The sequence below is a fragment of the Amborella trichopoda genome, chromosome 6 (assembly GCF_054954075.1).
Source record: "Amborella trichopoda isolate Santa Cruz 75 chromosome 6, AtrichopodaSantaCruz75HAP2 v2.0, whole genome shotgun sequence".
Classification (NCBI taxonomy): domain Eukaryota; kingdom Viridiplantae; phylum Streptophyta; class Magnoliopsida; order Amborellales; family Amborellaceae; genus Amborella; species Amborella trichopoda.
This window is the reverse complement of record NC_142341.1, coordinates 36,477,884-36,493,706: the sequence shown is the minus strand read 5'-3', so window position 1 is coordinate 36,493,706 and position 15,823 is coordinate 36,477,884. Positions and strand designations below refer to the sequence as shown.

The 15,823-nt window shown below is 35.6% G+C and overlaps 1 protein-coding gene across 12 annotated transcripts; it reads left to right on the top strand.

The window, feature by feature from the left end:
- Positions 1-1,813: 1,813 nt before the first annotated feature.
- On the top strand, positions 1,814-15,071 carry LOC18435096 (protein ROOT INITIATION DEFECTIVE 3). Of its 12 annotated transcripts, none has more exons than XR_016058106.1 (8): positions 1,814-2,144; positions 5,056-5,149; positions 6,771-6,904; positions 7,022-7,172; positions 9,677-9,908; positions 10,547-10,674; positions 14,061-14,359; positions 14,439-15,071. XR_016058106.1 is itself a non-coding variant. In XM_020667754.2 (8 exons), exons 2-8 carry the CDS (start codon positions 5,117-5,119, stop codon positions 14,646-14,648), a joined length of 1,158 nt encoding a protein of 385 aa, XP_020523413.1. In that variant the 5' UTR covers positions 1,814-2,144; positions 5,056-5,116; the 3' UTR covers positions 14,649-15,071. The 12 variants fall into 12 exon arrangements, 8 of the variants coding, with proteins under 8 accessions (XP_020523413.1, XP_006845212.3, XP_020523408.1 ...); XR_016058102.1 differs by having other exon boundaries at positions 5,056-5,169; positions 14,061-14,293; XR_016058104.1 differs by having other exon boundaries at positions 5,056-5,169.
- Positions 15,072-15,823: the final 752 nt, after the last annotated feature.

Below are 15,823 nucleotides of genomic sequence, written 5' to 3'. Positions count from 1 at the left end.
AATGTTATCCTTGTGTAAAATTCTAGGTCCAATATCCATCACTAAGAATTTTGAAAGGGGGTGCATACGAATCTGAACTCGCCGAACTTTTTCCCTATTGTTATCTCACAATGCCCTCTTCACCAAGGTTGTATGACACATCTATAGTAAGTCAAAGGATTCTATGCTTTGCCTCCTTGAGTAAAGCCTATTTGGGAGGCAATTTTTTAAGGAAAGTTATACAACGGGACTTTTTATTTTTGGTTACAATTCATCTTGATCATTGGATGTAAAATTGGGTGGTTGCATTTATTCTATTGACTAGTTCAAAGTTCAAAAGTGTGACATACATAAGCAATCAGATTTCATATCGGATAGTTATAAATAATTGTAACTTCCTTCTACTAAAAATAAGTGGTTTCATTGTACATTGTTTTTTCTTCAACCTAGGTATGAACCACAAAAAACTAAACAATAAATTAGAAAATGAAAATGTGAATTGTCCACCGTTGAAAAGAACATTCGAAGATGGAATAGGGGTGTCCAATATTTGAACGATAAGATCTAGTCATTTTAGAACTTAAGATCTAACTTTCTTTTCAAAAAATAATCATTCTGTGATATTTTGGTGTCCCTAGATTCCAAAGTGTGGTCCGTAGCGAGAGAGTGCAAGTGTACAATATGTGCTTGCTAAAATATAAAACAGCCAAACCATAAATAATTACCTATCGGCATGGGCAATGATTAGAAAATCGCCGAGTCATTTGGACTCAGCTGAGTTATTCGGGCTCGGGCAGTGGCAGCGCCCAAGTTGGGAGTCCAATTTGGGGATATTAAAAAATTTAAAAAATTTATAAAAAATCTCAAAAGAAAAAAATTGTAATATATATTTTTTATGTTTTATATAATTTTAACAAAGATTGGAAAGTATTTTGATCATGAGTTCTTCTTTCTATTTTTTTCTCCTCTTTTAGAAAATTTTAAAATACTTTTGGTCACAAATTGATTTTTGAAAATTCATTTTTTCATTATTTTTTGAACTACATTTAGATGTGTTTTGTTCAATATAAGATCTATTTTTGTATAAGGAGGTCACAATTATTATTGTCCTCTAAATTTCAAAACGGGTAGTTGTAAGAGTGTGATTGAATAGATACAAAGTTCTAAAAAAAAAATATCAAATTTTGTGATGTATCTCAAGTCATCCAATTTGACAAGTACTGTAGCAGTAAAAATATTAAAAAATTAAAAATAAAATGTTAAAATATAAAAACAAGAAAAATATATTTAAAATAAGAGATTGTCTATAAAGAGACCGTTTATCTTTATTACAAGGAAATGACATGTATCCCACTCATGAGATGTCAAGTTGGACGACTTGGGGTGAGTACAATGGTTGAGATTTTTTTTTCTCGAACTTTATGTTTATTCAATCGTACTTTTAAAACTGCCTATTTTGAAATTTAAATAAAAATAATTTTAATATCATTATAAAAAAAAATTTATTTCTTTGTAGACAATCCCTTATTCTAAATATTATTTTTAGATTTTTAAATTTTATTTTTAATATTTTTACTGTTAGGTCCGAGCTCGACCCTACTCCGGCCTGGTTACTTGGACTCTGCCCCCGCGGTGATTTTGAAGTTGGCAGGTGTCGTCAGTAACGTATGCATGAGACTGATCCGTCTTAAACCAGGAAATCATGCTTCCTTAAAACAGTAAACCCCTTCCCTTTTCTCTCCCCTCTCTCTCTCTCTCTTCTTTCTCTCTCTATTGCATGACATTGCCTGCACAAAGGGAATAAATAAGACAGCTTCATTTGCTGTGAAGAAACGAAGGCAAAGTCGAGTGGACGCGAGGTGCTGCTCGATATCAAACAGTTATTGGTAAAGCAGGTAGAGAGAGAGTGGATGATGATGGGTGGTGTTGGTGTAATGACAAGTAGAGAGAGAGAAGCAGTTGTTGTTTGCACAGGTGAGAACATGAACGCAGGGATCAGTATCTTGGAGATGGAAACAGGGGAGGAGTTGATGCGAATACCCACATGTGCTTCCCCTCCCCATGGCCTGGTGTGCCTGCGGGAGCAGTACTTGGTCGCTTCTCAGATCCAGAAGCACCATCGCTCTTATGCAGGTGGTGCAATCTTTATATGGGCCTTAAATAAGGTGCACCATTCTTTGCCTCTTTCCTTGCATTTTCCTTTCCTTTTTTTTTTTTTTTTTCATATTTAGGACAGAGTTTGATGGATTCATATTTTGCTGGTCATTTTGATTCAACTCTTTTTTTAGTTAAGCTACTGGCTTAAAAAAAAAAAAAATTCCTTCTATTTTTTTTGGTCTTTGTATCTTCTTGAATGTAGAATGCAGATTTTATTGCAAAGGTACTTGAATTCTCTCATAAATGTACATGTATTGACTTGGAATGTCGTTCAGGTTAATGTTACTATTATTTGTGTGTGGAATTTTTCTTTTTTGTTGGCTTAGGACTTGTTATCTTCAAGATTTTTCATGCGTTATTGATTATTGTAGTTAGTTTTCTTGAGTTTTCTTGAATTTTGATGTCTGAATTCAGTGGATATTTGTTTGGCCATGCCTCATTCATATGATATTTGACTTAGAAATCTTTTGGCCCTGGGAAAAAGCTTCTTTTGCCTACTTGAATGGAATAAATATTTGGACTATATTTGATTTCTGCTAAATATTCCATCAACCTGATTACTGGGGATAGATAGGTCTGAAGTAGCAGGGAAAATTTCAACAACCATTGGCAACTGTTAGGATGATTTTGAATTAAACCTATAATTTTGTTCAGTTTTCTGTTGAGGGATAAGGATTGGTTTTGCCAATATTTTTGTTAATAGACACTAAAGATTTACTTAAGCAGAATTGTCGCCTTGCATACAGTATAGATGATAGTTAAAATCAATAAACTCAAATAGTCACATGTGTACAATGGATTCAAATGCCCACACATATTTGAGTATTTGACTGTTATACAGTTACCAATTTAGTAAAAGGAGAATGGCTCTCTAACTTATAAACCTTGTTGCCTTGAGGAAAGGAATTGACCCTAATTCCCCTAGAGTCTAGCATCATATTTGAAAATAGGGTAAATAGCATGTTCTTTGGCATGAAAATATTTTGGAAGCAATATTGAATTGCCGTGATACATGGGGCTGTTTTTTCCAGTAGCTAGTTGGTTGGAAACCTCTTGATGGAGAGAAGACATGTAAAATAAATCCTGAAGTCACTTACCATTTGCAATACACTTTCTGAAGTCCATATTACGTATGTAAAAGAATTCATTTTATACATAACGCCTTGCCATGTGTATAGGACTTACATATAGCATTCCAAATTGTTCACCAATTTCCACAAAATCTTGAGATTCTTATTTAACATCTTAAATATGTCTCATATAATACAAACTAACAAGTGCCCTTTTCCTGCAAAGAAAAGAGAGAGAACATTTAGAACTTGACAATGACATACTTCATGGGAGCAGAAACAGTCCCCAAAAAAATCATTGTATGATTGGGCTAATGTAGGGAATCTAACTTGGGAAATATAAAAAGTGAAGCTTATACAAGAAATGAATCGTGTTACATAATGCTTATACAAGTGTCCAGGAATCCTAGATGACATTGGACAATCAAGTATATATACCATCATACTGGCTGAAGCCCTATCGGATCCTTGCCAGGAAACTGGAACCAAAGCCTCTAGGGAAAGTTCTGCATTCCTTGATTCTACATTAGTAAACCCTTCGGCTTCTTATAAAATTAAACATTTCTGTATTTCCATATGTCACAAGCTAATGTATGTGCAGGGTGGTGTAGATGTGCTTGTCCTACCAGTCTCTTGTGTTGAAAATGGTGTGAGCACTACAAGGCTTCAATTGAGATACATGATGTTCATTTCCAGATTCTTGTCAAAAATGGTGTTATGCAAGAAAAATGCTCCTGAATATAATTTTTTTGAGGCCATCGATGGATGAAGCAAACGTAACCAAATATTCATTCTTAGTTCAGTCAATCAACATCCAACAATATAGACGTGGAAGAAGAAGCACTTTAGAAATATAATATAAGGTTGATGCTTGATAGAGGAGCAGATTAAATGTTCCAAAGAAAATCAATGCTCATGGTGGATCTCATATTGTGGAAGACGCCGGCAGAAATGGGCTGGTAAAAATGGATAAAGAAGTAGACTACGGGAGATGGAGACATGGAGAATACCAATTGTCTCAGGGACTGCTCAAAAACTTTTGAGGTATGTTGTACATTCCATGGGTCATTATTATTGATTATTATTGTTTCTGTTCTATGGAAAAGAAATTCAAATTAAAAAGAAATAGGATGGAGAAATGAGTTTCCTTGGATGATGAAAGATAAGGAGCATGTGGTGTTGAAACCAAATGAACAAGGGAAGTATTGAATAAAGACAGGTTTCCAACCATTGAATAAAAGACAAAATTGAAAAGAAATGACCTCGAAACAGTACAGGCACCAAATAGTATTAGATGGCCTGTTGTCAGGTTTATTTAACACTTTTTGAACTCCAATAGCATGTCAAGTGACTGACCATTTATCTCTAGTATGAATTATCCCACATATTTGTCCCTCCCTCACAGGTATTATGTGTATTCCATCCACAGGTATTAAGAGTGGGACATCTTGAACTCACTTGTTTGTATATCAAGGCATGGATCTTAGTACCCCTTGAATAGATTGTGATAACTTACTGTCTAGACGAGAACTACACAGTGTAAGGTCTATAACATATTAGACTAAGAGGTAAATGCAAAAATGACGAAATTACCTGGATAACATGAATCATCACACCTAGGACTTGGTGCACACCATTGAAATGATTGTCAGTTTGGTTTTCTTTTTTATGGCCTTGAAGTGTAAGCTAGGAATGAGCATGAACGATCCCTCTATTGCTCTTTGATGTTGACCGATTTTCTTCTAAGTCATCTTAAGATCTCATGTCATGTTAGATGTTGTTTGCATTTACATAATTTTTGTGTGATCTTTGTGAAGTTCTTTTTGACACTGTCTTGTCCATATCTCAGTCACAAGTGCTCCATAGAAGTTATCCAATAGAGCCTATTGGGCCAATCTCTTGTACAAAGAATGGATTTTATCTTATTGGTGGAGCTCCTTCTGGTAATATTTATCTTTGGGAGGTATGGCAGTTGCAAGAATTTACTGCTGCTTGTGAACTTTATTCTCAATGTGCAGTGGTTATTAGGAATTCAGCATAAATATATTATAAATTTCATGTTTTTTTACTGACTTGTGTTTCTTAATGGTTGATTGTTATCCATCAATAATAATAGTATTTAACCATGTGATTGATTATTATTTAGGTTTGGCATACCATTAAGAGGGGAGTGCAAATTCATTTTGTGGGACTAGGATAACAGCCCAATATTTACCAAGCAATACATAAAAAATGAGTGAATGTTTGGTAAAAGAGTTCTTTATCAAAGAAAATTACTTGAGTTGAGTTGGTTCTGCAGTTTCTTAAAATTCATTACCATACTTATTAGGTCTTTCAACTTAGAGCTTTCAACGTTAATCAACATAATTACAACAATTGATCTTTACAAACGATAAATGCTGAAACTATGGCAACTGACCTCACAATGCCCTTTGCAAGAATAATTTACATTACTGCAAACATATGATAAATGCCTTTACAGATACTATTGTTTGATAAATGCCTTTACAGGTACTACTTTCCAAAACTGTTATCTTTTCAGGATTCTAAGCATGGAGATTAAATAATGAAAGCTTGTATATCAAGATAGATTACCCCAGCTCCTCAGACAGTATATCAGAAATTTGTTATTTATAGGGAAGGCTTGGAGCAGTATTAATACCTTTTTTTCACTAATGTGATGAAAAAGATTTTCAATATACGTTGTTTTTGCTTAAAATATGTCCAGTACCTTTTTAATTGAAGAACATGGCTATAGAGAATGGAACTAAGATCCCAATTCTAATTAGCAAGTTGCTCTTGTAGCGTTTCTCATGCACTGAGAGACATGACATGGTTGATTATTTAACAATTGGGATGGGCAATGAATGTTGTTTTCTTTTTCAAGGCAACTACATTGTTTCCAATGAAAGTGTGGAATCAGTGACAGATCTTCTGTTTTGACGCCATCTTCCACAGTTAACATCTGAAAAGCTTTCAGCCTTATTCCTAAGCACGGCTCTCCTGTCTCATAAGGCATAGATGGTCGTGGTTACAGGTAGACCTATTCTTCAAGAGTTCGATGTAGTTGGTCTGTCCCACAAATTACACACTTTTTTTCGCTTGAAGCAGGATAATATTGAATGACTTCCTCAAAATTCATTCAGTTTTGTGAAGCAGTTATTTTGAGGTTACCCTTTTGCCAGTTAAATCATTTGGGAAATAACTAATTAACATTTTATTTGGTGTACACTTACTATTTTGAACTAGATCATAATTATCTGCTTATTCTCCATTTGTTTATTTATGTTGAAAAGTGTATGCTTTAAGTCACACATGCTGCTTAATGTGAGGAAATTATCACTGTTCACTATATTTTATCACATGTTAGTCATATTAGGAAATTGGGTGCTGCAGTTCTTGACCACTTTCCTTGAATATCTTGAACATTTAGAAGTTGGAGTTATCATTTATTAGACACATTCTATTGTTTGTTTTCTCTACATATTGATTACTAGCTATAAAGGGACATGCTTTGATGCTAGAAAGTATGCACTTTACAATAAATTGGAATTCTTCTGTTAGGTCTCTAGTGGAAGGTTGCTGAAAATATGGGCTGCCCATCATGCATCATTGAGTTGTCTCACCTTCTCAAGTGATGATTCACTACTTATTTCTGGTTCTGATGATGGAGTGGTTTTTGTGTGGTCTATGATCTGGTTAGTTCTATTCTTGAATATGATCCTTGAAGTTCCCATGCTATCCATTTTGATGAATGTAGAAGACTTACAGTCTGTTTTGAATATGATACTTTGCTTTTATCAATTCTTTGGTAGTTTGCTAGATATGGCAGATTCACAATCAACTGGAAGTTCAACTTCTATACATTCATGGTCGGATCATGACACTTCTATAACAGATCTGGTGTCAACCTCTGGTGGATCGAGTCCGATGCTAATATCGAGCTCCCGTGATGGTACATGCAAGGTGAAGAAGAAACCCATCTTACCATATATGGCATGTAAAATAGTATGTAGGATGTGGCCAATTACTTGTTTTTCTTGGATTCATACAAGCCTTGTTTGCAAAATCGCCCAATCTAAGCGCTAACCACCCGGTTAGATTGGAACCGGCTAGTGGCCGGTTACTAGTCGGTTCCGGTTTTGGGCAGTTAGGGTGATCAACCGGTATTTAAAAAAAAAATGTATATAATTTCTCAAAAATAAGGAATTTGATTTGTAATGTATTTTTAAATATTCTTTACATTATTGTAAAGATTAAAACTCGTTTTGGTTATTAATACTCACTTTTATATTTTTCCCATCTTTTTTAGAAAATTTAAAAAGTAGCCATGGGAAAATATAAAATGGTTTAAAATCCATTTTTTTCATTAATTTTCAACTTCATTTGAATGTGTTTTGTTTTAATCATTTTTTATATGTTTTTCATATTTTAGTAGATTTTTTTTGTATTTTTATATTTTTTTCAACACTTTTTTAACTGCCAAGGACTTGCCCGGTTAGAGCGGTTGAATCGGCCGGTTTACCTGTTAGGCCGGTTAAACCGCTTCTAGGCCCATGTCTGGTTAACCGTTCTGGGTCGATTTTGCGAATATCGCATACAATATCAATGATCACGATGGCATTTAGTATAAGCATGCCCTTCCATTGAGAACTTGTAAAAAGATAAGAGGCCAGATGCTCTGATGGCAGATAAGAGATGACTAAAATATTACATTGCGAAGTTTGAAAAAGAATGTTTCATTTGAAAATATAAGAATGTTTCATTTGAGAATATATAGTCTGGCTGCAGTAGAAGTTGAAGTTGTCAGAGAGGCATTGGAATACTTGAATTCCCGTGGACTTCAAAACGCATAACCAAAGTTGATGTTGAATTTAAGGAGAGAATTTGAAGGAACAAAAGTCAAAATGTTTTAATAATTATTTTCTTAATATTGTGAAGTTTAACCTAATTTTTTAAGTATTTGTTTAGTTCCACATTCATTGTAGCTAGATGCGGTACAGTTCACAGAAATTAAAGGCTTTTTGTTACATTTTCTCGATATTGAAGGAACCTTATCAACCCTGAAGCTTTTTTTATAACTTGTGCTGATATTTGAACACATCATTGCTGCAATAATCATGGCCTTAGACTTGAATTCAGGGCTTTCGGGAATATAATAGGCCAATCCAGACATTTCGCAAGTGCTTTAAAGTTCAAATTGTATTCTTGTGTGATATAACAGGAACTCACCAGTCGTATATTCTAATAGGGCTGTTATACTATAAATTTGTCATGTTAGTTAATTTGATGATTGAATAAGTGTCAACTGATGCTCTGGACATTATTCTATCTTATTGCTTTTTCTCATTACATCGCCAATTTTATGACTTCCAACAGAGTAATTAAAATTCTTATTCAAGTTTTATCTGGGATGTTTAATTAAGATTCTTATTCAAGATTCTTATTGTTTTTAATGTTTTTGAAGTTTATGGACCGATCTGCTGTTGGAAATATTGGACCATCCAATACCTCAGAAGTTTTTTTTAAAAGATGTGATCTGATGTTGGAGACATTGAACCAAAGTTTTTTTAAAAGAAAAGAAAAAACAAGCCAGTCTGATATCTCTCGTACTGGATGGACCCAACAAAAAGCTATTCAAGCTCTTTATGTCGTAAATGGTCTGCCCGACCACAAAGACCCTATTTACTACAAAGACCTTTAAAATATGGGGAAACTTTGTGAAGTGTAAGAGCTTAGGTAGACTCGCCATTTTGGAAAAGTAAGAGAGCGCTCCTGGGATCTAGGAAACGGTAAAGCATCTCAAAGGCATTTATGGTCCAGCAGACCACCTAAAACATAATTGGATATTAGTGCAAGTATTAGTTGGTAGTTGGGTGGCTCCAATATTATAGATATCAAACCGCCCTTTTTGCTTCGTTTTTTTTTTTTTTTGCAGATTTTGGTCTGATGTCTCCAAGGCTATGTATTTTAAAAAACTTATGAGGTATTGGGTGTTCCGATGTTTCCAACATTGGATTGGTCCGTACACTTCAAAAAAATTTAAATAATAAAATAAAAAAGCAGTCCGTTGTTTCCAACATCCAACTGAGGGCAAAATGGAAAAGAACAAATGGGCCTCCATGTAAATGTTTCATAAATTTGGACCAGTCCGTAATTACCATATTTAAATATGGTATGGCTGTAAATTTTTAAGTTTTGAATATCACTCAACATTAGTTTGGGACTTATGATACGCGGATTTCATGTAGGAGCAATCAGGCATTCTTGGATCTGAATTATATATGTTTCCCATGAACTGTTATTTCAATATTCCCAGAGTGAAGACTCTTCCACAAAACTACACAATAACGAGACAGGTCATTTGAATCAGTTCATTCTTCTCATAGAGGCCCTTCTAAAACAACACTATAACAAGACAGGTTTTTTGAATCAATGCATTCTGCTCATGAGCTTTAGGAATTTTACAGGTTCGGAACCTTGTGTCTGGGAGTCTGCTGCTGAATTTCACATTTTCATCCCCAATAACTGCCATCGCTCTTGATCCTGGCGAGCAGATGCTGTATTCAGGATGCATGGATGGAAGGATATGCATCAGTGAACTTGATATTGGGTTGGAGGACAATCCTACTGTTTTTTCAGAGGATCAGATGACAGTGCTAAGAGGACACAAGTACTTGAAGAATCCAAGTTTGGCAACACGTATTTTTGAGAGAAAAAAATACAATTTAATTGCTTTGTTTATTATATGAAAGCAAATAAATATTTTGGAAACTGCCCAAAAATAAAAGAAAAAGATTATGGAAACATGATTAATGAGCGTTTCAACTTGTGCTTTTTTATTAGTCATATATTCTCCAATTTATTCTTCCTAGAGATAAGTAATTTAATGTAAGTCTTTATTGCTGATGAATTCTTTGGGTCATTTTTATCACTGTAAGACTCTTGGGTTATGCAACTAATCTAATATAAAAGTCCTCTTTTGAAGTACCAAGCTTCCCAGTTTTTTATGTGCAATGAAGTTATGTGGCTTTCTACATGCTTACAAGCTGCTAGTAGTTAAGGTTGGACATGCATAACATGCGAAGGAATGAAGCACAATATCAGAAAACAAGCATCTGAATTCCATTATAGGTGATGGGGAACTGCCTAATGTGGCTAAAGAATAATCTCAATGAGTACATAATCAGAAAATTTTGATATTATTGCTTTATATCATAACTGGCTAATGTTTTTTTTCCTGATCATTGGCATCATAGCTAGACCTTTTCCTCCTATTTTGGTGCTTATTTATGTGTACATACATAAGGAACTGATTCTAACCATGTTGGTTATTGCAGAGGATCAATCGCTGCTTTGTCCATCAGTATGAGTGGATTGTATTTGGTCTCGGCATCAAACGATTGTACAGCATGTGTTTGGGATGTGGCTAGTTCTAAAGTCATACGTAATTTCATTTATAAGAAAGGTAACTCTTCTCACTTTCTTTCAGACACTTGTAGATTAAGATTTGAATGCAGATATGACAACAAGAAATTTTTACATTTTTCAGCTTTTTGTTTTCTCAAAATGCTTCTCACATTCTCACATATGGTTCTCCACTTCAGCAGCAAACCAAAGTGTAATTGTGGAGAAAATCAAATGGAGAGTTTATTCTAACATTTAACAGAATCATCCTATTAGTCTTCCTTGTTTCTTGCCCTTCGTAAGTAACTGTGCTTGACTGGCTTACGTTTTTATGGTCACTTAATAGTAAAGGAAGGTGAAGTTTGCAAACGTACTCAATGCTGTGTCTATTGTAGATAGGGTTTGTGATAGTATTCTACTCAGAGAAGGGTACGGAATGAGAAGGGCCCAAGTGTGCTGAAGTCTATTCTTTAGACCAACACAGGAAACCATTTCTTTGTATCGATCATGGGTCCTTGATTTAATTGAAAGGGTTATTAGTTGCTTGTTGTTTGGTGAATCATTTAGGTTTCCTGGGATTTCCAATTCTTATTGGATCTATCGCTGAAAACGGCATCACATTGGTCATGAATCAGAATAGTGACCAGAAGATGTTGGAGAGGGGCTTTGAGATTCTCTGAGGTATTAATACAAAGGCCATGATGCCTTTCACTCATTGATCACCTAATAGTTTGATAGATCCTCCTAAAATAGAATGTTGGTCTCCATATTCAACATGACTCAACCAAGTCAAAATTAGAGAAGACTGGTGAAAGGTATATAGATTGTATTTCTTCGAATTCCAAATGATTTTTGCTGCATAAAAGGTCTTCTAACATTATGACTGAACTGTCAATAGAAAAGGAATACAAGACTGAAAGCATTTAAAACTTCTTGACCATTGGTTCTCACTAGAATTTTGGACAAATGTTCTCTACAAAAAACACAAGGAACGGTTTAGGATTGAGGTGTTTATATGAGTGTGACGAGTTGAGGAATTAACATGAGAAGCAAAATTTATTTTGATGTTATGGGGCCTCCTCTTTTATCTTACCTGCATAGAAACTTAGAAGCAAGGGAAACTGGATTTTTTTTTTTCTCTTTTTTTTTTTTTCTTGTTCTTTTCTTTTTTCTGTGTTTTTGGTATTTGGTCATTTTCTAGAGGTTTTAGCTTTCTTAGGATCCTTCATGAGTTTTTCATTGTATCGATGGAACTAAAACTTTGCCTTAGCTATTTTCAGACTTGCTCACACATTTGCACGCATTGCAAACCCCTAAAATGAGGGAACTAAGGGTTTCTTACTGAAAAAGTATCATATTACAACAATTATTTTGGATGACAATGCTCTTTTGAGATTTGTGTGCTTGTTTCTGTGCATCGGACTCACCCAAGTAAACTTGGCTTGTCTCTATTGCACAATCAAGCAGCAAAATAGAAAGAAAGGAATCCATCAGAATTCCATGGACTCGGAAGACATTTTCCCCAGTTTCTAATACAGCAGAAAGAGAAATGCTTTTCTTCCTTTTCTCAAGGCTTTTAACCCCTAAGGCTATGCAGGCATGCATTTAACCCTATATTTTCCATATCTTCCCTGCATTTTTTTACTTTTCCTATTTATCATTCTTTGTAAATCTATGACTTTTAATTTTTTAGTTGTAAGGGAAATTTTGTCCATGTGACAGTCTAACCAAAAGGAAATGTACTATGCGCCTCTCGTTAGGGTTATCAATGACAATGAAAACAGTAACCAAGCTTTGCCACTCGTTAAATTGAAACTTTTATTGTCTGAGCCGTCAAATTTTTATCAAAAGAAGACTCTTGAAGCTAATACAAAATCCTCTATTACCCGTTCACACTATATGCAGTACATATACCCATTCAGAGACATGTCTAATGTTCCACATACGATTTAGCACGAATGGAAGATTTGATACACTATCGGCTGCTCGTGGAACTTGTATCTGCAATGCCAGTTTGAGTCAGTATGTTACATTACGGCGCAATTCACTGAATGAGAAGGAAACTGGATAAGCTTTTCTTGTTGCCTGCTTTTTCCTCTTTCGTGGAGCTTACTGCATATCCTGTTTAAGATTTAAATTGTTGCTTTTATACGGGACATTTCACATCAACCTTAGTGTCTTTCTGGGACGTCTGTGGTTTCATTAAGTTTGAGAATACAGGATATCATATCCAACTCTAGCACTGAGGTAGAATATTTTCTAACCAGTGACATGGTGCTGTAGTTGTCAATGCACTACCATAAGAAGATTGTGGAATATGGATCAAAAGCACCCACCTGGATTAAAACTGTTTGGTTATACCCAGTGTTTCGAAACCCATATCAATGGGGTTGATCTTTCATCCCACAGATCGGTGATCCAAAAAATATTAAAATTAAAATTAAAATAGGAGCTTATATGGTGGGGATTTAGGGGGGATTTAAGAAAATATCAGATAAGAATAAAAAAATATCGAAAAAAAAAAGTATGAAACTGGGTCTTCTAGGGAGGAAACAGGCTGGGACCAATGCCATCCTGGAATCGGTTCAGTCCCCATCGACTCCCCTTTGGATCGTGTGATCCAGATTGGATATTGCCAGTTTTTAAAATGCTGGTTATGCCGTAGAGAACCATGCATGCCAATTACTTCTCCCATAACCTTTTATGCAAACAGTAGATGAAATCGAAAATCATAACTCATAATTATCCACCCAAAAAGATGAAACTCATAATTTAGTAGTCAATGAGCATAAGGAGCATACTGAGGAAGATTGTAATTTCATCTTCCATGAGCATGCGAAGCATTTTGGGGTAGCTCAACACTAGGAGAAACTTTTTCAAGGCCGAATTCTCCTCATGTATTTTGCTTCAGTTAGCTAACATGTGCAACGATGATACAACTCTTAAGCATTCAAAATCTTTTAGTGGAAAACTGCTGCATTCTGACCCGACTACGAGAGATAGAAATATGGATGGATAAATGTAGAAAAGGGCCAGCCTGGACTTGAACATGCTAGTTATTCTTCATAGGTTCTGTTCTTAAATTGACTCATTCATGAATAGTAGAAAATCATTGTTGAGCTATCTAGTTACTTGAGTCCATTTTCTCTTCCCTAATTAAAAAATAGATGGCGGCCTACCCAAAAAAGAAAACCTATTTTCCCACTTATGAGTACAGATATTGAGCAGGCCCTATCAATCAGAGCTCAATGACCTTTTGAATGTGTGGAGCTTATTTCTATGGGCTTTGTGACCTTAGTACATTATAAGCTTCTTCTCTCCTTTCCTAATGATGTTCCTTTCCCCCTCTCTGTCTCTCTCTCAAGCAACTAAGGGTTTTAAGGATATAACACTACGTATGTTTGTTTTCGTAAGAAAAATCACTATTGACTGTGCTTGTATTAGCAGGGCCAATAACAAATATCGTGGTGATCCCGCTCTCCTTGCTCTCTTTGAAAGAGGGATATAGAAGTCTCTCCCGGCTTCGAGTTTCTTTGTTGGATAAGGGGCCTCACCCCTCGAATGCTTTTGAAGGAAGCATCAGTCTCCTGCAGACATACTGTACACTTGAAGACAAAGAAGTTTCGGTTGCTCGGTTTAGGAGCACAGATTCACTTAATGAACAGATTCTTGATTTAGAGGTTCTTTCTGGCTCTCTCTCACATGCAAACTCAGACGTACATCAAGAGCTTGGAACATTTATTATGGTGATTACTAGTTGATCTGATTGTTATTTCTTCTGGGTTTTGAGGTTGGTAATAGTAGTTCTGCTTTGTTAATTGACAGCAAAGGCGCACGCCAGAAGCAGTCCAGATGAGAGTGGAAACAATGGTGGAGCAGCGGTTGTGGGCAGCAGCCATGACGAAGCAGTTGACGACCATGAATAAGCACCTGCAGTCTAGGTTACTGGATCTTGCGCAAGGTCGCCTCTTGGACGATTCGAATTCCACTACTAGAAAGAGAAAGTTTACTGATCCGACAGAGCACATAAAATAGTCTTATCACCCATGTTTGATTCAGTGGCTTCTATAAACATGAAGAGCTCTGTAAGCTTGATGATGCGTATCACTGGTGGAATTGTGATTGCTTTGCTTGTTAGCATGGCCAAAAAATAATCCATGTCCCTGTTAAGGGTGTAGGAAGCCTGACCCAGTCCTCTAAGTTTGGCCTGAGGGTGAGCCTGGGCTGGAAAATCTCATCCTGGTGCTTGGCCAGGCTGGACCAGATCCCGCCCAGCCAGGCCCGGCCCATATTTTTTTGTTAGGTAGATGGTTGCCCTTGGATGTTAGGTGGGGCGGGCTGCCAATGGACAGGCTTCCGGGATGGGCTTGGGTTTGTGCCGTTTGTATAGAGCCTACGCTCTAAACAATCAAATTAGAGCTACCTTCAAATAGTGTCATGTAGTTTCAATACTGAAAATCATTGTGATAGCCTTAAAATATATTTTCTATCTTTATTTATAAATTTTAAAGATAAATCTATGAATTTTTCAAAATCTTGAAAATTGACGGTCCAAAAAATGTATGATAAAATATATTATTTCCAAAATTTGAAATTCGTATTTTTATCATGTTCATGCATCTTGATGCTGAGATGATCAATTTGAGGATATTTGAGCATCAAAACAACTTTTTCTAAAAGAAAAAATTTAGGTAGGCTCTAATTAGATTGTTTAGAGCCTCGGCTCTATATAAATTTTTCCCCTATCTAAATTCCAACCCAAAGAGTTCTCTCCCTCTTGCAAACTCTCTCTCTCTCTCTCTAACCCCCTCCCCCCTCTCTCTCTTGCCTCGTTCTCTCTCTCTATCTCGCATGTGGCTACAAAGGCCTCTCTCTCTCTGCTCTCTCAAAAGCCCCCTCTCTCTAGCCTCACTCGCATATTCCTCTCTCTCTCCAGAAGTAGATAGACCGCAAAAGGATTGACTACCTGTGTGTAAAATCAGCTTTCAAAAAAAAAAGGTACGAATTTTTTGTTTTGTTTCAGAAATTGGGTTTCAATTTTTAGGGTTTCTTATCTATATTATGTCTGTTAACATTTTAATCCATGGTTTTTTTCTTGGATACTTTTTCTCTCTAAAAAGCTAGTCGAAATGTGTTCTCAACCATTTAAGAATGACGAGGGTGTTAGAAAATAGCATTGCTAAGTCCCATTATAATTCGGGGTCCTATTA